Source organism: Dinoponera quadriceps, unplaced genomic scaffold, assembly GCF_001313825.1.
Source record: "Dinoponera quadriceps isolate SergipeBrazil2010 unplaced genomic scaffold, ASM131382v1 scaffold942, whole genome shotgun sequence".
NCBI lineage: Eukaryota > Metazoa > Arthropoda > Insecta > Hymenoptera > Formicidae > Dinoponera > Dinoponera quadriceps.
This window is the reverse complement of record NW_014555154.1, coordinates 282,219-302,155: the sequence shown is the minus strand read 5'-3', so window position 1 is coordinate 302,155 and position 19,937 is coordinate 282,219. Positions and strand designations below refer to the sequence as shown.

The window sequence follows — 19,937 nt, the reverse complement described above, 5'->3', positions numbered from 1 at the left end:
TTCTGATTCGCCGACACAATTTTCTTCAACATACTGGTGAAATACACCAACATTATCTAACGTTATTTGTATTAAACCATAGATTTCAAGTAATATGCAAAAATTCGGTGGATTTAAGTCTAGCGATTTAACAAATTAACAAATCTAAGAAGGATTAGTGAAATATATCTGTAATTTGGAAACAAAGCCAAATAGGACAAATATTTATATGAACCTTTTGTGTTATTTGTTATATGTTTTTGTGTACTGAATTTATTTCTGAAATTATGCCCATATGTTACGAAACTTTTAGTAGATTAGAAGATACTTCAAATTTCTTGAACGCCACGAAACATCGTTCGTATTCATTTATATTTTTTTACCAAGTGTTTATTGTTTTGTAAAATATTAAACGCTACAAATGTGCACTGTTGTTGGTCTTTCTCGAAATCTTGTTAAAATATCTCCGTGTGTTTTATTCTTCGCACGATGATGTGTCTTATTAACAACCAATAACATTTCGGTATTCATATATATTTCGTATGAAAATTGTCCATCGAAGAAAACCACCACCTTAAATTTTCGTTTTAACTCACCGCAATACGATCCACGTCCGAAACTATATCTCTCGGGAACCGCATCCAGCGTGTGGCCACAAACTCCGCCAAATCTGAGACAAAAAACAAATTTTTTGGTTAGTTATAAATAAATTTGAATAAATTCGAAATAGCATTATAGCCCTACCTCTCTTTTTCAAACTAACAAAGATAAAAGTTGTAGTCTTGCGAAATAACCCAACTATAAATAATTCGATCATTTCGAAAAACTCTGCAATCACGTGCAACGTATCAAAATACGTAACCCTTTCTAACGACAGCCGCGCGTAGTGATCGTCGAAGGAAGCAACGACTTCGCATCAAGATCAAGATAGTCAATCGACATCGCGGAAAAGAGGCAATAATGAGATAAAGTGTCCTTTCAGAGATAAGATATCTCAAAAAATATCTCTTGAAAAGATATATCTGAAAAAAGCAGGTTACAGCTTTGACGAATTTTCAAGATACTCTACAGTTGTGAACCTCTTGAACTATGAACGTTGCTCTTTCGAAACAGAACGACTCTGGAAACGGCCGGTCCAACTCTAAACTAATATTTTAAGCGAACATTTGTACGTTCCGGTGATCGAACGACCGTTTTTAAACGACGACATCCAACATCCTCCAGCATTTCGCAATAATGGCAATGTGTCTGTCAATATTATTGGCGAATCGATCTAATGAATTACACATTCGTAGTTTTTCCTCGCCCAATTAGTCGAAAATCTGCCGATAACGACGGAATTTAATATCGCTTTCACATTTTCCGATTTGCTTTTTCAAGGAAGCTATTAAGAGTCCAGCTCCTATCTTCCGATTACTTTCTAACCACCTCGTATTTTTCCCCCTTCCGAGGTACAAATAAAATGCAAACAACGTTCGAAACTTCTCCAGCTCGTTCGAGCCGAAGGCTCGCGTCGGTAGCGTCGCGCAGGAGAGGCGATCGCTTCCGTGATCGATTATGAGAGCGCTACGAAAGCATAACGGGAGCATGATCGTGAATCGCCTTGGTGATTTTTCCGAGTCGTCTGCCGGCGAGAACGAGCGAGCGAGCGAGTCAGCGCGCGCGGCCCGATTGTGCGGCTGTTTGTGATACGAGATAAGGAATCTCGGTGCAATGTTTGCACGGCGCACTGTTGACAGAAACGAATGAAGAACTAATAGCCGACAAATTGGCATTTTCGCGTTGCGATCGAAAACTCCGGCGGAAACGGACGATTCGAAGGGGAAAACGATGGGGAAACTCGTCTCGCCCAAATATACGAATTTCTCCGAAAGTCATTTCCAATAACAATAATAATAATCATAGATGATGATGATGATGATGATGATAATATTTATTTACGGAAAAAATAGCCTGTGATTATAAAAATAAGTCTAATATACATAAGAATGCAAAAGAAGAACGTCCAATCAGCATTGTAAAAAATAAATTAGAAATTAGAAGTAATGTGCAGACTAGTAAATGCAAGCAAAAAGATACATAAAAAAAGTAAACATATATAATTTGAATTAATTAATTAGTAGGTCAAGTTGGCATACATAAGTATCTGATATGACGCCTTCTATTGAATTTTTCTATAGCAGCATTTTCTTTTGTTCTGTTCATACCGGGAAGCGCGTAAACTTGACGTTCTTCTCTATTTTTCTTCTTTTTTTTAATATAAATTTTCACGCGGTTCTCAAAAATGAAAATTTTCCAATAATTATCCGATATCATGTCTATTATTGAATTCTTTTACAGCAACGTATCCTTTTGTGTAGTTCTGTTTATATTAGGGGATGCGTGAACTCGATGTTGTTTCACCTCTTTTTCTGAAACATACGAATTTACGCGCGATTCTCGAAAATCAAAGTTCTCCGACTTTTGCGCAATCGACTCTGGTTCGTGCCGCGTCGTTTCGCGCTATTATTTCCTTTTTTAACCCCGTTTAGCGCTTTTAATTGCGAGCAGGAACGAGAAACGTAAGCACCCGTGTTCCCGATTCCGTCGTCTCCTCGCGGCGGAAGACAACGGTGGAGTCCTTTTTCACGGGGCGCGCGAGTCCCGCCTTTTTGTTCAACGCCTTGCACGGCGTTAGTGGTCGATGAAACTAATTACGCGGGATAGCAAAACGTGGGCTATAGTATGCATATTGTCGGGTATAGTGCACTTACCCAGCTTTTTTCCCCGACCGCGGTTAATTAAAATTTAATGGGAAGGGAAACCGCGAGAGCTCGCCTAGAGCCGGACAAATCACGCGACTCGAGAGTTCCCCGCCATAGTTCAGCTGTACGACGCGAAAGAAAGTGAGATACTTTCGAGAGCGGAATTCAAACGCTCCTCCTCCTCTTTCCCCACCTTCTCTCCACCGTCCGAATAGTCCGCATTTAACGCGCGCGAGCCGATTTTATGATCCGACTGTACTTTAATATCGGATTCCGCGGTATTTTCGCGCTCGACGATGTCAAAACGCGTCAGTTTCGTAATTTAATTAAAGTTAAGCGAAATCGTAAAAGTGCGAGGAGTGCGGTGGCAAAGCGCGAGCTGCTCTTAATACGTCGCTCGTTCCCCCGCCCCTCCACCCCTTCTGCCAAGCCGCGCCGAACTCGCGCGTAAATCGTTCGCTAACGCGCGATATATTCGCCTCGGACGTTTTTCAAGGCGCGCGCGTTCACTTTTTCCGCAACACGCAAATCCAGAGTGCGCGTCCTGAGATTGTTGCCATGAGAGTGGCGGTTTTTTTCCCGGCCGGCTATCTTATCGCTTGCGGCTGATATAGAATAGTCCGAGATGCAAGCTAGAAGTAATAAGTATTCCTCGTGGAGTAGAAAAAGCAAGGTCGCGTTATTTTTCCCAGCCGCCTCACTCGCCGATTCATCGTTTATTTAGCGCGGAACGTTAAAGTTGCGTCTATCCGTGACTCCGCCGCCAACGACTCCCAATTTTGCAGAAAACGTTCGCAGCTCGGAAGCAGCAATTAAAAATGTCGCTCGGGACTGTCTGAGCGAATCGAGGCGATTTCGCAGAAACGACGAAGACGACGAGATCCGTGCGAGCGATTCTCGCAAGAAGCTTAAAGAGACACCGCCGTTTTAATCTTTGAATTCGGCCCGAAAGTTCACCCTCGCTTTACTGACTTACTTTCGCAACCCTTTCGCGAACGGAGACGCCGGTAGACGCCGCCTCAAGATTCTCCGCTGAGCGAGCGAGCGAGCGAGCGGGAGACGAAAATCCCACTCCACGGCGCAACATAAGTGCGCCCGGAGAAACAAAAGGAATATTTGAAGTACAAATAAAATGTCCGCGTCGACCCCTTCCGGTGCGAAATTAATTATTCCTCGGGAGAAACTTCGTTTCTCTTTCTCTCTCGAACGGCGTCGTTTCGGTCAACGCTCGCGGAAGACGCTTCGCGAAAAAAGGAGAAGAAAAGAACGCGAATAAACACACACATGTACACACACACACACACACACACAGAAGTAATCCGTTACGATTATTTATCGACTGGTAATTTAATTTTCTGATGAGAGCTCGCTAATTAACGGCCGGCGCTGCGCTAACGAACACCGTGAATAACGCGACGCACTCAGGCCGGCCGGCCGGTCGGCCACCCACGATATTTCGCATGGAAGGTTAAAAATCATTCCGCCATATGGCCGTGCCGCGGGGGAAGGGGTTTTAAACGAGCCGAATTTCGAGAGCGACCGGACCAGGCAGGCTAAGCGGCAAGGTAAATCGTAAGCAACGCTTAGCGGGGCGTGAGCTCGCGGCTAGCTCCGAGTTTCCCGTCATGTTTGTCTCTCTTTCTCTCTCTCTCTCTCTCTCTTTCTCGCGAGAGAGAGAGAGAGAGAGAGAAACTCACGGCGGTGTATAATTACTTACACGCCGGTGAGCGGTGTGTGCCTAACGAAATGTAGATTAACTTTCTAATCTGGCACGAAAGCCAGACTTTTTGCGCAAAATCAGGTATGATCCTCGAGCTCGCGCGCGCGCGCGCGCACTCGAGAGCGCGATCACGTTTTAGCGCTCTCGCGAGGCGCGCGGCGGTGGAGAACCGGTCAGTAGGTTAAGGATACTTAATGCTCCTCAGCCTCGAATGCAATAACTTCGCGCCAACAAATGCCACGACGACGACGACGACGAAGCGAACTTCGCATTAACGTTCCTCGCTTCTTTTTTATCCCGCTTTTCCTTTTTCCTTCCCTTCCTTCGCCCGCATTATCGGCAGTTATTGGCGCGCGAGCGATAGGTGATCCCGCCGAGCGAGCGCGACGACGTATTTATTTTGCATCTACAATTACGCCGATTATCGATGACGCGGCTCGCGCGCTATCGCGCCGGGGCCGATAATCCAATAAAGAGACCGAGAGTTCCGCGAGGAACGGGAATCGGTTTCAGCGCCGACTGTACGGAATAAAAGTGCTGCGGCCTTAAGTGGAACGCACCGACGCCGCGTGCGCTACGATTCTCGCGCAAAACATAGTATCGTGTTAAGCGCAGCGTGCGACTTTGCGCGTAATTATGAGCATCGGTGTTGCACGACTCATTGACGTTGTTGATCACGAATTCAAACGCGTCCGTCGCGTCTCGCGACCGCGCGAAACAGCCCAGTTCGCCGAAAACGGTGCAGGCGCCCATTCTGGATTAGCGTATCGAACGCTAAGCGGAGGAAGTTTCCTGTCAAATAGCCTAAGGTTTTTTTCATTATTAGAGTTAACTATTAGAGTTAATTGAAATTAGTTTTCATCGAGTCGCAACGCCAACTGTTTTTTATAACGTTTTTATTACGCGTTCTTCCTCCAACGGATCGCGTTTGTCTTTAGTAAGTTTAATGTTGTATGAATTCTTTTGAAGGTAGATTTCAGGAAGGTAATATGGAATAGATCGGGTAATACGGAATACTTCTATCGTGCGAAAAAGTAATCTTTCTCGTATTTCGATGAATATTAATGATCAAATATTCTATAATAATTATTATATCACAAATTTATTACATTATAATGTATTATAAGCTTACATTTTTATTTCTTTTGCTATATAATAGTGTTATAGTGTCATGTAAATGTATGTAACATCATATTAATTTCATTCCACTGTTTACGTTTTTTCACGACGTCACGTACATGTTTCTTTGGCATTCTGAATGAAAGAAGCGATAAAACATAACGTGCTGTGTTGCGACACTCGTCACGCTGGAAATCATGATTTTCCATATTACCCGACTATTTCACGTTACTCGCACTTCCTCTATGCCTTTTCGACTCCCATGCTGGAACAACGTCCTACATGACGTTCGCGTGAGGAAAACGGAAGTCGGGATCAAAAAGACACACTCGGTTGAAATTTCCTCGGGATCCATCAATCCGTGAAGGACAGGGTGTATTTAGCGTTCGCCGCGTGTTCAAAATAGGGTCCCCGGTCGATACTTGCGATTTCGAAAGGATCGAACGGCGAGTTCAGTCCGACGCTACGCTGGTCGTCGGTGGAAACCGGCGAAAAGCAACGCATCCTCTTCCTCGTGTCGCTCACACAGTCACGTCGGAGTTTCTCGATAATGACACTCGAGGTCCCCCGCCTCCCCCCCGCCGCGGAGACGCATCTCTTTATCTGCGTCGTTCGCGAGCTCCTCGGCCTGGAAGATTTACGCGGACCATTTATATCGGCCGCTCAGGCCGCGCTCGGGGTCAAGAATATTGAGCACGGCCGGCTGTAAAATAAGATATAGATTTCCATCTAGTAAACTTTCTACACGGCATGTGTGGGAGGTAACGCGCGGACGCCATACGGCATACGAGAGCCGCGGCGGCTCTCCGGCGTCTTACGGTGGAAACTTCGGGGCACAGCCGTGTGTGCGATCTGCCTACCTGCTCGCCTGCCTGCCTGCTTATCTGCCTATGTGTACCTCAGCACGCCGTGTGTTTAAAGGTGCGTGGACATTTCGTGAGCGATTTCCACCGGCCGGAATCGCTTTCTCGCGCACGACTCGCCGCGACGGACTTAACCCTCTCTCCCCCGCGGGACTCTTTTCGACAGTTTAAGCTCGCAGCGAACGACAGCCTAATCTCGGCTCTTTAAAGAGCGAGATGACGAGAAATTCGGCCCTCCCTCAGATACTCCGGGCATCAGCCCGGGCTATCAGCTAGTTCGAGCGGTGGTTCGTTATTAATTCAGTTGTACACGAATCTCGCCGATGAATCGAAGGTCGTTCAACTGGCGAGCTCGAGGGAGGGAAGAGTTCTTCTCCCAGTATCTTACGAACAAATGGCTCGCGATGAAAAATCGTAAAGACACGAGGGCCATCAGGACTTAGCTCGGGCCACTCGACAGGCCGAACGTTCGTTCTGAGACATTAATTTTTACCCCTTTTTACCCCGTTCTGCCTAATGACCCGAGGTTCGTCGAGGTCCTACAACGAGTGAGAAAGAGAGAGAAAGGGGAAGCGGTGGTAGAGCGAGAGTGGGAAAAAAAGGTCTCGACGAAATGCCTGTTAAGCGGCGAGAGATCGTCGTTAAGGGGGAAGGAGGGAGGATCTTGTCCTGCATCCAGAAACGATCGTTACCACTCTCGGACGGATGCCGGATGGGTGGAGGCGAAGAGAGAGGCCGCGTGTACTCCTCTTCCGGTGTCTTATATAATTCGTCCTCGTTTTTTCTCTCTCTCTTGCGTCGACTAACAGCGGCGACCACTTCAACCCCTCGTTCCCGCGGGGGTCTTCCCTCCGACTCGTTTTCAACCCCCTTCGCCGCCGCCGCCGGGCGAGCGAGAGAGCATCGTCTCGGCGACAATGGGTCTCATCAGGCATCGGGAATAAATTATGCTCGGCTGAGTCCGCGAGAAAAATTACGGCCCGGCCTCGAAATTAGAGCTTGTCGCGCGTGCGGCGACGGCGGCGGCGACGACGCCGGCTAAGAGAGAAAGTAGTCGGCCGGGTATTCCGCTCGCGATGACTTTTTTGCGCGGCGGAAACGCACCGTCTCGCGGACTTGGTGGTCCCGACGCGCGGATTCTCCCACCTGGCGACGTCGCCTTCGAGCTTAACCCGCGGAGATCCCGCTCGGCGATCGCCAGGCGGGATACCGATGCGTTACACCGCCGACTCCCTTCTCGTTAAGCGCCGTTTCCCCGAGTTCGATGACCCCCGGCAAATAACGTCGAAGGTTTCAATAATAGAACAACCACGACCTTGCACGAGACTCGCGGTTCGCCGCGAATAGCGCCCAGCTGCGCCGAATCTATATGTCGCCCGAATAACCCGCGCGGATCGGTCGATCCGCGGGGTCGAGAAAAAGGATCGATCGGCCGGAGGAGAAAAAATTGGGTTCACCGGCCTGCGCCGAGGAAATAACGCGTGCCGCGATGACGAGCGAGGGTTACGAGCGTGGCACGGGGTCGGCGACCCCGGCGATGTTCCCCGTGAACGGCCAAAAAAGAGCGAAGGCATACATTGGTGAAAAAAAGAAGGAGGGAAAAAAAGAAAAAGAGAGAGAGAGAGAGAAAGGAAAAAGCGAAGAGGTAAAGAGTTTCGGGCGAGGCAGGTGAAGCGCTTCGAGAGGGTGTAGGAGTGCGTGAGCGAGAGATAGACAGAGAGAAAGAGATAGAGGGGGCCACCATATGCCCGAATAATGTTCCACCCGCGCACGACTCGGCCAACCGGCAACACAACAGGAAGTTCGTTGGCATCATCGTCGCGGTAAGGAAGGAGGAATCACCGAGAACCATCTTCGAACGTTGAACGACCTTGCTCGCGGATTGCCAAAGCGATAAGCGGAAACGCTGACAAGGGCGCTTGTCCGAAAAAAAAAATATATATATATCGCACGCTGAGGAAGGAACGTCGAGATGATCCGGCGAATTCCGATTCGTTCCTGCGCGGGGGAGAGGACGCGACACGAGGTTTCTCGAATGATTTCAACTCGCCGCGTGCAGAGAACGTTTTCCAGCGCGCGTTAAAAATATTTTTTTTGTTACATCGTCCACTTTGCATGTTGCGTTAAATAATAACTGATCGCGCTGTCAGCGCTCAATGGCGCTTCGAAAGAGCTCGTTTACCGGCTGCGGGGGAAGCNGGGAGGGGGGACGTGGCAGGGTGGGATGGGCGGGGGAGACGCGCGACGTGTCATGAAACACGGGACGAACAGCGGAAGCGTAATAACGACACGCGGGTACAAAGTGGAGTCGACGGTAATCTTTGCTTCGTAAAACTTTCATGGCCGCTTAAAATACGCGTGCCACCGGCTGTATACGCCGCGCCTTTCTCGGCGAATAGGTCGCATTCGGCAAAATAAACGCGCGCCTAACCAAGTTACAGGGATTATTGATCAACTATTACCGCCCTTTACTGCCCGGCCGCGATTCCCGAACGCTTGCCCGCGTGCCTCGCCCGCATCATCAAACGGAGTATCTCGTCTCGTGCCCGAGACTGGATTCCGCGGGTCCGCTATCGACTCGAAAATTCACTTCGGCCGTGTGCGAACCTTGAACTTTCGCGGCCCGACCGCCCCGATCGTGACGACGTCGTCGACGGGTTTGCAAAACGCGACGACGTCATCCCGAAGGCACGTCGTTAGCCGAGCGCCGCTTACCCGAGATTGAATTCGGTAATGATGTCGCTCATGTGCGCGACTGGCGGCAGAAGGTCCGGAATCGCGACTACAGTCGTCGCAGACTGTTCAATTTTCGATGACGCGGGTAACGTGCGGAGCGTGCACACGGGAAAGTAGAATTAGCTCCCACAGCTAAAATCTACACGGAGGAAATATCGGTGGGTAAAATTACCGCCAAAATTTTACAACGTTGGACCGCACCGGAATTATAATTGAAATTAAAGGATTGAAACGCACTTATAATTAATAACTTTAGTATCATAATTCCGATATGGTCCGACATTACAGAATTTTGGGATAACTTTTGCTACAATATTTTTCTTCGCGTACAGCTAAAAACTAGTTCCCACGGGTAAAAATTGGCAATCCGTATAACTGAAACTTAATTAACTTGATTAATTATTTTTGTCCCCGTTCCCGCAGCCTAAATCTGGTAACGAAATTTCAGTTCCGTAAAATGGACAGTCAGTTCCCGTTTTCCGTGCACGAATCCCCCGGCACGTCAAAGTCCGAGAACCCCGAGAAACGCGACCGTTGACGGCGACACGACGTTATATGCGCGCGTATGCGGATTACAACGTGTCCCGGCGTGTACAATGAAGAAAATCAGAGTCACTGAAATCGTGTACCGGTTTCTCCCGCTCCTAAAGAACGCAGATTGCTTTCGTTCAATGCCGATACAACGCCGGCCGGCGGTCTCGCGACGCCGCTTACTACCGGGCGACCGACCAAACTGGCTCGATACGAGTCCAAGCCAGATCATCGCACGCCTCTCATCATGTCGCGGGCGGCATAGAGCCGCACTCGACGTTCATTCCGAGGAAACGGCGGAAAAGTCGGCTTTTCAAGCGTCCAACTTTCGAGCGTCCGAGGTGGCTCTTTCCGGACGGCTCGCCGTCAGCGAGTTTGGAAGAGGCTGTACCCGGCTGATTTCGCCTAGACTACTGATGATGACTGTACCCCGCGTATGCGGGGGATACACTCACACGCCGGCACACGTGCGCACGGATCCACACACATACGTCGCACAACAAACACCCATACACACATACACGGGAGAAATTTCGCACGTACGTACGTACAGCACATTCGCCAGGGGGTAGAAATCATTAAAGGGGCGTGGCGTGCCCGTGGTTGCCCGGATGACGGTCACGTGAACCAAGATGGCCGCCAACCAGGAGGGCTCCCCTCTTTGCAACAGTCATTTGTTATCGGCCATTTTATTTTAATGATTTCCATGCATGCGTGAAACGCTCCGCTGCATCGCTCGGGAAAGGGATGCACTCTCTCTCCCTCCTTCTCTCTCCTCTCTCTTGCTCTTTCACCCACGCACACACATATATTCTCTCATTCTCTCTCTCTCTCTCTCTCGGATTCTACGCCCGGTAACGCGCTTTCCTAGTGCATGTACGCTACAGCCACGCCGAACGTGGCGCTAACGCCGGTTTCATGGTAATTCCGGACCCTATAAATTTCGAGCGCGTCCAGCGATAATGCTCTCTCCGTTCTTTCATCGATAAATCTGATGGGACCTCCCGATAATGATTTCCGCGAAAGTAATTTCATCTGTCCGGGCCGCTGTGACGTCGCGTCGCCGCAGCCGGGGAGGCCGCGACGCGACGTTAACCACCGCGCGCGCGAGTTTCCCGCGGAACCGGACACACCTCTCTCGGTGGCGGCTCTCGCGAGAGAGTTCACGCCGAAGGGTCGAAGCGGTCATCCGACCGCTCACCGCATTTTAACACGCCGCCCTGCTGACCGGCGCGCTCTCGCACGCTCGAATCCTAGCTTTCTTTGCTGAACGTAGTCCTCCGAATCATCCTGCGTTGCCGGCGAATCGAATACGCGTCCCGCCTCGGTCCCCGCGAGGGATGTGGCCGCACTTTATCAGCGGAATCGAAGAATCCGTTCGGGGCGTCGAACGATGCACAGAAGGCGGTTACGGTATAGCTGTTAATTACACGGCTATATAGCGCGCTTGATTATTAATGACTGTCATGGGAATAATTATCAAAACACAACGACTCAATTGTTCGGCTCGCGCGCTAGCTGTGCTAGCGAAACCGTAATTAATGTAGACCGATAAACGCGGGCGCGCCCATAACACCGGTCTAAATAATTAATTCTCCATTTTTATCGCGCGAATGACGTTTACTACTAGGCGAGGGCGACTAATTTAATACGCGGACGGGAGAGCCGGCGTGAGAGAGGAGAGGACATCCTCTCGCGCGACGGAAATCTTTTTATACCACTCCGAACGATCGCTTCCTCTATCGATCCGCGGCATCAACGATTCCCGTGGCATCAACGATTCCCGGACACGTAAGAAAATTAATGGAGGCTGTCACATTACCGTCGTACTTTTAGGCTAAATTTGAAGTTTAATCGCTTTTCGACTCTCGCTTTAGCGGCAGCGCGCCGCGGATAAGCGCGCTTTAATTAGCAACGAGCCCGAGAGCGAGGGAGAGGGAGAGAGAAAGAGTGGAGGAGAGCTATAGAGACTTTTCCGAAAATACTTTCCCGTCGAACCAAGGTTAATGCAATCCCGTGCGCCGTACGTGAGAGAGAAACTTAAATTTTTCAGCGGCCACTTTGCACACCTAGACCGCGCTACTAATCGTGAGCGTGAATAACGAGAGCGTCATGGCCCCGAAGGACGCCGAGTACAAAGTTCAGAAGGCTCGTCACGTAACCACCGTGACGTTATTGTTTAGCATTTAAGCGCTTTCACGTGTCGTTCCGGTGTTCTTGCACGCCGCTCGCGGAATCGTAAATTATTATCGTTAATTACTACCCTGAGCTTATCCTTCGTGCGGCGACAATAGCTCATTGCGAGATCCGCTCGTGTCGTTCGATTAGCTTAATGCATCGTAGAAATTTGTCCTCTCATTACACTCTCCCAACAACTCGTCGGAAGAATGCGATAATATTATTATATAATATTATAAGCAGGGTGAGGCAATAACCGTTACCACCTTGAATATCTTCGAGACACGAGAGTGCACGGAGAAAATATTGTCGCAGAAATTATAACAAAATTTTACAATGCTGGACCGGATTTACGACTGAAATTTTTATCATGTGTGTGCAATCTTTAGTGACGCGTACAATTAAATGCGTCACTAAAGATTACAACATTAATTTCGGTTATAATTCCGGTATGGTCCAAATTTGTCGATCATTTTAACTACAATATTTTCTCCGCGTGTAAAAGAAGAAAAAATTTGTCCGGTAGAAAAATTGCATTAAAGTACCGATAACCATCACTTCGAAGATTACAAACTTTTCTCATCTTTACCTAGTGGTCGATAATATATTTCTATTATTCGAAGATATTGAAGATGGTAAGCTGAGTTATTGCTTCGCTCTGTATACACCTCCACGTTCAGTGTGGAAAAATTGCAACAAAGTGACACAGATCTAATGTATCGCTCAGATATTATTGGATATTGTCGCTCGAAAAGCGTATCTTTATCTCGGCGCACTGTGGCACTTCAAGAGATACGCTGATCAAACTAAAATCTGCCGAAGCGCACGCTGATAAGTGAAATAGTTTCTTCATTCACGATTCTCGATAACAATGTGGTACAGTATATATCCGTTGTACATGAACCCGGAACTTGACACGAGTCGGTTTTTCATGACTGCATCTCTGCGGCCTGATATTTCTAATCAGCTGTTTGCGAACACGAGCTTCGAGCCGCCGAATCGAGAGAAACGCCTTTGTAAAATCGCCGAGTCGTTCTTCCTCGCGAAAACTCGTCATCGACGAGAACACGCTTTGCTGCGCGCGTAGTTGCTGTCATCGTCAATTTTTTTTTTCCCGGGGAAACGCATTCGGTGCCACCGCCATCGTCAGCAGCACCGCCACCGCCCCTCGCCCGGGCACACACGAAATTCGAGGTATCACTCGTGTGGATAGTTCGACGAGTGTCATAGAAGGTCGTGAGAGCGAGTGAGGTGGGGAACAGGGGGGAGAGAGTCGAGGTGAAGGGGGCTCGCGGGAGAGAGGGCCATCAGTGCGAACAACGCACGTGCGTGTGAGTGCGTGCAATTTAATGATTTCCAGCCGGAATTTCGATGACGCCGGGTCTGCGGGGCGAGGGGCACGGAGAGGAGGGTGAAGGGTGGAGGGGCAGGGATAGGCGAAGGGAGAGAGAGAGAGAAACGCGCGGCCGGAAGAGAGAACGAGCGAGTGCGGCCGCGAGTTGGTCAGGGCTGGCGCGTTTCCGCGCGCGAATTTCCATGCGAGGGATGGTCAGAGGAAAAGGGGGAGAGACACGAAGAGCGCGACAGGGATCGGGAGTGAGAGAGGGAGAAAAAGAGAGCAAGAGAGAGAGAGAGACAAAGAGGGAGAGAGGGCAAGAGAGAGGGAGAGAGCTCGGGACAACGGAAAAGACGCTCGCGGCCGAGAGCGAGATGGGACGTAAATTTTCTAGCGGTGCGTTCATTTGTTCGTCGAACGAAATGCGAATGCATTATACATGGATTGCAGGGGACATTAATTTTCTGCCGTGGACGTGTAGTGGGCCGCGCGCGGCAGGGCGGCAGAGCAGGGCCGTGTGCCGGGCAGGGTTGCGGGGGTGGTCGAGCGCAGGGGGTGGGTGGCCATCCACCCAGTATATAACATCCAGCACGACCGGGGGTTGCGGGACGTGAGTGCGCACCACCGGTCAGGCCGAGGTGGTGGAAAGGTGGAAAGGAGGGTGGCGATTCCACGGGCTGTTTCGTGCTCACACGTCCAACCACGTGCGAGCTTTTGCCGGGTTTTCTACATACCTACTTTCGCGAGCCCGGTGATTTTGACGAGTGGAGCGGCGGGATGTATCGCCGCGGCGGCGAAAAAAAAGTTCAAGGGAGGCCGGAAATGCGCGATATCTCGCGAGACGACGGGAAATTTCTCGCGGAAAGAGTCTGCCGCGGTGGCGGCCGGGCGCGGCTCGGCATCAAAGGGTCAAAAGCGGCGAAAGGGCGAACGGGGTGGGGAATCATTGGACGTTCTGTCAGAGGTGTTTAATATTCCGAAAATGATTTGTGCGAGCGCCGCACAACGTAGGAGGAAGAGCGACGGTGTGAGAGGAAAGGGTCGAGAGTGAGAGAAAGAGAGAGAGAGTTAGAGAGAGGGTTGGAGGGTGTCGGAGGGTTGGCAGGGAGAGGCAGGCAGGCAGGCCGAGCAAGCAGGGAGAGAGAGAGAGGGAGGGAGCTCGAGGGTAGTAACCGTACGTCAAAATTAAATGTTGAAATTCGTGTAGAATGTCTGGCGCGATAAATTCGTTCGTGCAACAATGATCACGATTTTTAATGGAATAAAATTGAAATTGTCCGGGCTCCGAAATGACGGCTAGAATTTATGGCTCGCACGAAAATACGACGCGCGGCAAATATTATATTTCACCTGGCTACGCGGCACTAGGACGATATATTTCGAAATATTAAAGCGCGACACATTAAGAAGAATGCGCGATTGATTATTTCTGAAAATTGTGAATTCCACCTCAGGCTCGAAATCGCAGCTGCCTCGCGCAAAATAATCCGTTATGTTCGCGGCACCTACGTGAACGCGTTCCGTTTCGTTTCACATGCGTGAATGTCCACGTACTTTCGCGAGAGGAGTGTCAGTGAGGAGGGAATGCCGAATGCGACGAACGGGACGGAATGCCCGGCCAAGTGCACCGATTCATCAAAAGTTCTTTACAATTCGTAATTCTCGCACTCGACGAAGGGTCTCTCAAAGAGTCCGGGGGCCAGACCCTTCGACGAGGCGACCTCGAGCGATTCACCCGCCCCTCCGTTCCATTTCTCTCGTTCTTCCGTTTCGCACGCGAGATTTTCAATTTAATCATAACTCTTCGCGCCGTTCCGCGCGATGCCACGCAAATTATTACGAATAGGAGGCCATTACCGCAACGAATAATTATTCAGCCGCGCCGAAAAAAGAAAGCGCGCGCGGACCTCGGGATCTATCCGGTGGAAGCTCTACCGCCGCAGGGATCATCGATCCTCGGCGAGTGCATCATTAATAGGATGCCGCCGCCGCGAGCAGTGTTGTCGCGCTGTGTTCGTTCGCGAAATCAGCCCGGGGAACTCGATAAGAATTGAAGAGACGCTTTATTCGATATAAAGGACCGCGTTTTCCATTACACATTTACCGGTTAATTCCTTCGTGCGAGTGACACGGTCGATAACGAGGCACTAAAAAATGAATGCCAACCGCACGCTCGAAATGCCAAAGCTATATATACACGCGAGCGCACGCACGGTTTATATCGCAACGTTCTTTTTCCGTTTAATAACGCGCGAGTCGGCGAGAAGGCGCGCGCGATCGGGCCCGTACGTACGTAGTAGCGTTTATCGCGTAATAGTAGCGGCAGAACTGTTTTCATAGAAACGGATGAGCCGGCCCGGCCTCCCGGTTCTATGTCATTATCTCCCTTTTATGAACTAAGAAGGAGAGAAGTATTGCACCGTGCAACTCTCCCCTTCCCGCCGCCGTTTGTTTCCTACTGCCGCTTCCGGTGAAGCGCGAAGCGCACAAAAAAGGTGAATATTACGTATGTGCGAGAGCGTACACGTGGGCGAGCTCATCGTTTCTACAAATAAATGTTTCAACCGTCAATTAAGCGCCGACAATAAGAAACCAAGCGGACCGGCGGCCGACCGGCCGGCGTATTAATATGTTTTTAATTGTAGCGCGACAGAAAACATACGGTCTTCAGGGAGGGAAAAGCACGTAATAGTGTCCCTTCATAAAAATTCCAATAGCGCCTTCTGACGTTTTTCTTTCGGCCGCGGGCAATTAAATTTCTTTGTACTTCCACCGACGTTTCTGCCGCCCCGACGGCCGCTCGCACGGGGGGAAGAGACTCGATTTGCCGTCCCGACGATATCGAATCGCACGCGATTATTAATTCGCCGTCGCGTAACGCCGGCGACGTGCGACGCGTGCGTAAAACTACGCCGTGCTGAATTTATATACGCGAGCGCGCAGGAATATACGCGGAAGCGGAATCCGATCGTGAATAAGTTAACGTATTAGTGTTACACACGTAGCGGCGGCGAGGTGCGGTACCGCCGCCGTCGTCGTCACCGCCGCACCAGCGCGCGTGAAAGCCTTCGCGGTGTCTTCTTCCCTACACTTATTTCACGTGGGAAATAAATACGAGCGATCAGGTCGCTCGTTTTATCCAGGAAATCGCTTCCTCTAATAATAGCCTCGCCGGCGCCACACCGGCACCATTATAAAATCCGGCTACTTTTATCGTCGTGCATCGCGCGCCAAGAGAGAGAAGGGTCTATTATCATCCCTCCCTTCTTTCTCTCAAGGAAAGAATCGCGCGATTTAAAAACGCATTTTGTCGTGCGCGCGCACGTCCCTTTCGCGGCCGAAAACTCTAAACGACGACGCGATAAAAGATTTGCAGAATCTAATTCTGCTCGCTCGAGTTATTTTTATTAAATCGAACACGATGAAATTCTCCGATGAATCACGCGACTGAATAAAAGATGAATCCCGTGGAACGACCGAGGGATAGAGAGAGGTAGACGGTGGAGGCGAGAAAGACAGACAGAACGAGAGAGAGAGAGAGAGAGAGAGAGTGAGCGGAAGGAACAAGTGCCCGAGGTAAAAAGGATTGGGGAAGAATGTCGATATTAATAAAAGTTAAATTGAGCCAATCGCTTGTGGGAATTAGAATCGAGTCCACTGAAAACGAACGACGGCGAGGAGCCGTGGAGAGGAGAAAAAACGCAATAAAAACGCAACGCGCCAGCTGAAGTCTTCTGGCTCTCGAATGCCGATCGATCGAGGCGATTAAACGATCGAGAGGCTACTCCACGGTGCCGCTTTGCATTAATATTACGCGGAGACTGGCTGGGGCGCTTAAATAATCGTATTTTCAAGCAAACGCAAATCTCTCAAGATGCCGTGCGCGATAAACAACAACATTCGCTTGCGCGCGCGCAAGTATTTGCACGGGGGGTTGGGAGGGGATAATACTTGGCGTGTTTTAAACGCCTCCAATTTACGCACGTCGTCGCCGTCATGCCTTCCCGCTCGCACGGGCGCGGAGAAAAATGCCGGTGTGTTTTTCTTCCCACCACCTACTCTCCCCGATGTAGATGTAGAAACCTGTTGCATGTGCCGTGGGAAAAAAAATATCGGGGAAAGAGTGCCGGGGGAGTCGCTGACTGGACAATTCGCCTTCCTAAGCGCAGTTTTTCCGCGCAACTTTTACCTTTTAAGAGCGAGCGCGAGACGAGAGACATACTTGGCGAGAGCTGACAAACGAGTCGTTAATGACGTTTCAATCTCTTCATCAATCTTCGTCGCGTAGTCCGCGCGGGGACGCGGTTAATATTGTATGTACGATACGTCGGGAGAAATGATACCTACTCTTTACACGCCAATCAAAAGTAAACGGTATATAAGCGGCTTCGGGGAACATACGAATGCTTTACACGCGATTACGAATAATAATAAATGAGGAAGCGGCCGACGCTGTAAATGCAGACGCGTACGCCGCGACAATCGGTCGCTCGCGACGATACTTCAAGTACTGATTATTCCGCGCACAATCGTCTCGTTTCAACGACGTGTGATTAAGAGGCGACCGGTCGGCGATCGTCGACGGTCATCGTCGCCGTCGGCGGCGGCGACGACGACGACTCACTCGTTATCGCGACGTCCTCATCGGACGTCGAAATTCCGAAATCGCGGGAGCCAGCCCGCGACAGCGGGGAAAATCGCATGGCATGACCGGTGCGCGCGGCTTTCCCGACCGTGTATTGCGCGAACGGCCATTACGTGCTCCCACCCGTACACTAGACCGTAACACAATTTACGTACGCTCGTGGTGGCGCACAGCCGCACGAAATTCTAATGCCGCCTTACGGTATCTGATCGCAGGTGAACGACCGTACAAGTGCCATTTACCGGACTGCGGGCGGGCCTTCATCCAACTGTCGAATTTGCAGCAACACCTGAGAAATCACGACGCTCAGGTGGAGCGGGCGAAGAACCGGCCGTTCCACTGCAACATCTGCGGCAAGGGCTTCGCCACGGAGTCCAGCCTCCGTACCCACACGTCGAAGGTCAGTCATGTATGTACCAAATCCGACGTCCAACTCGCAATTCGCTGTGATACGCGGTGCCGGTATAACCAAAAGAGAGAGAGAGAGAGAGTGGTATCTCGCGGNGAAAAAAAAAAAAAAAAAAAAAAAAGAAACGGAAGAAAAAGAAAGAAAAAACAAAAAAAAAAGAAAAAGATCGATTCAATCTTGCGGTTTTCTCGCTCGCTCGTACACGCACATTTTACTTGAGAACAAATGTCATCTCGGGCGCGTATTGTCGCGCGTTGTCGCTAAATCTAAGAACCGCTGTGATCGCTCTCCTCTAACCGACCGAAATGTATCTATATTAACTCTTTCTCGCGCGACACTCGTTCTCGGTTTTACTCGTACGCACGCATATGGTGGTGGGTTCACGCTTGCCTCGATACTTTGTACAGATGGATTCCCGTTCGAACGCTCTTTGTCCGCCGTTTCCTTTGTTCCGTTTCGAGGGCTCCCTATATAATCGATGTGTCTCGAGCGAAGTTAAAACAGTCAGTCTCGCTGGAGACGCGGCGGCGGTCGACGTGTCGGGGCCTCATGAACACGGCCACGTCGCGAGCGGATAATTCGGATCCCCGACCGATGAGTCCCTCGGTCTGCGAGTCATCGTGCCGCGAACATCCCCGTCTCTCTTGTAGATAGCGCATCTATCTCCTTGTGAAACAATGTATCGAGGGTGGCTTTGGATACTTTCCCGCGGGATCCTTCGGGCTGCTTGGGCTTGCTTTCGCCTCTGGATTTTTACATACGACGCTTATCGACACGAAATCGACATGAAATCGACATTAGAGACGACACTCGACCGACCTGGCGGGACAGAACGAACCGTCGCTTGTCTCTCGTGAAAGAAAGAAAGAGAGAAAGAGAAAGAGAGAGAGAGAGAGAGAGAGGAAAAAAGAGCGGAGCCGCAAACCGGAACTTTCAGACCGAAAATGACCCAAGAATGGCGATCTCTTAGTGAAAGCGACGGAGAACGACGAAGATATGAGGAGAAACCACGATCCGAACACACACGAATCGAACAGTCCGGCCGTCCACGAGCGAAACTCGACGAAGACGTCAGGACGAGGGTGACGCGAGCCCTTTGATATCGACGGCGCGCGCGATTACGGGCATGACACGGATAGAAGAATTTTCTCATACGGGCGGTCGCGTACAAACAATCGTTGTTTACACACGCACGGCGACTCCGTCTGGGCCGCGTGCGTGCCGGTTATTAGAGGGACACAAGTGAAAAAAGACTGGCCCGATCTGGGAAAAAGAGCGCGACCCCCGTGCCCGTTAATCGAATTCACCCCTCGCGTGGAATCGCGGCGGCGCGATTACCGCCGGAATCTTGTATCGTGGGGCAGTTTTTTGCCGCCGCTGCCGCCCCACCCGACCGGCAACTGAATTTCTCAACCCTTTCGCCGCGCCGGGCACATGTCTCGGCGAAAAAACGTGGGAAGGCATCTGTCGTCCCGTCCGCGCTCTCTCCTCCTCTCTTTCGCTCCTCTCTCCTCCTCCGTCGTTGCTTTTCCTCCTTCTCTCCCGCTCTTTATTCTTTCTCCTCCACCTTTTCTTTCCGCTTTTTTCCCCGTCGCGTTAAGTCGATCGCGCTTTTTTGCAATTTCCAATTATACCGACCGCGCGTTACGTAACAGTCCGCGTTTCCGCTAATGGATC

General features: G+C 50.2%; 1 protein-coding gene across 2 annotated transcripts in view; it reads left to right on the top strand.

Moving 5' to 3' along the window:
- LOC106743130 (zinc finger protein 853-like) overlaps positions 1-19,937 on the top strand; it is an 82,321-nt gene that overhangs the window by 46,236 nt on the left and 16,148 nt on the right. Inside the window, exon 4 of one of the 2 annotated variants that reach the window (XM_014616667.1) lies at positions 18,067-18,251. In XM_014616667.1, the coding sequence (XP_014472153.1) occupies positions 18,067-18,251 (185 nt within the window). Of the gene's footprint in view, positions 1-18,066; positions 18,261-19,937 lie in introns of both variants that reach the window. The other variant, XM_014616668.1, reaches the window with a different exon arrangement.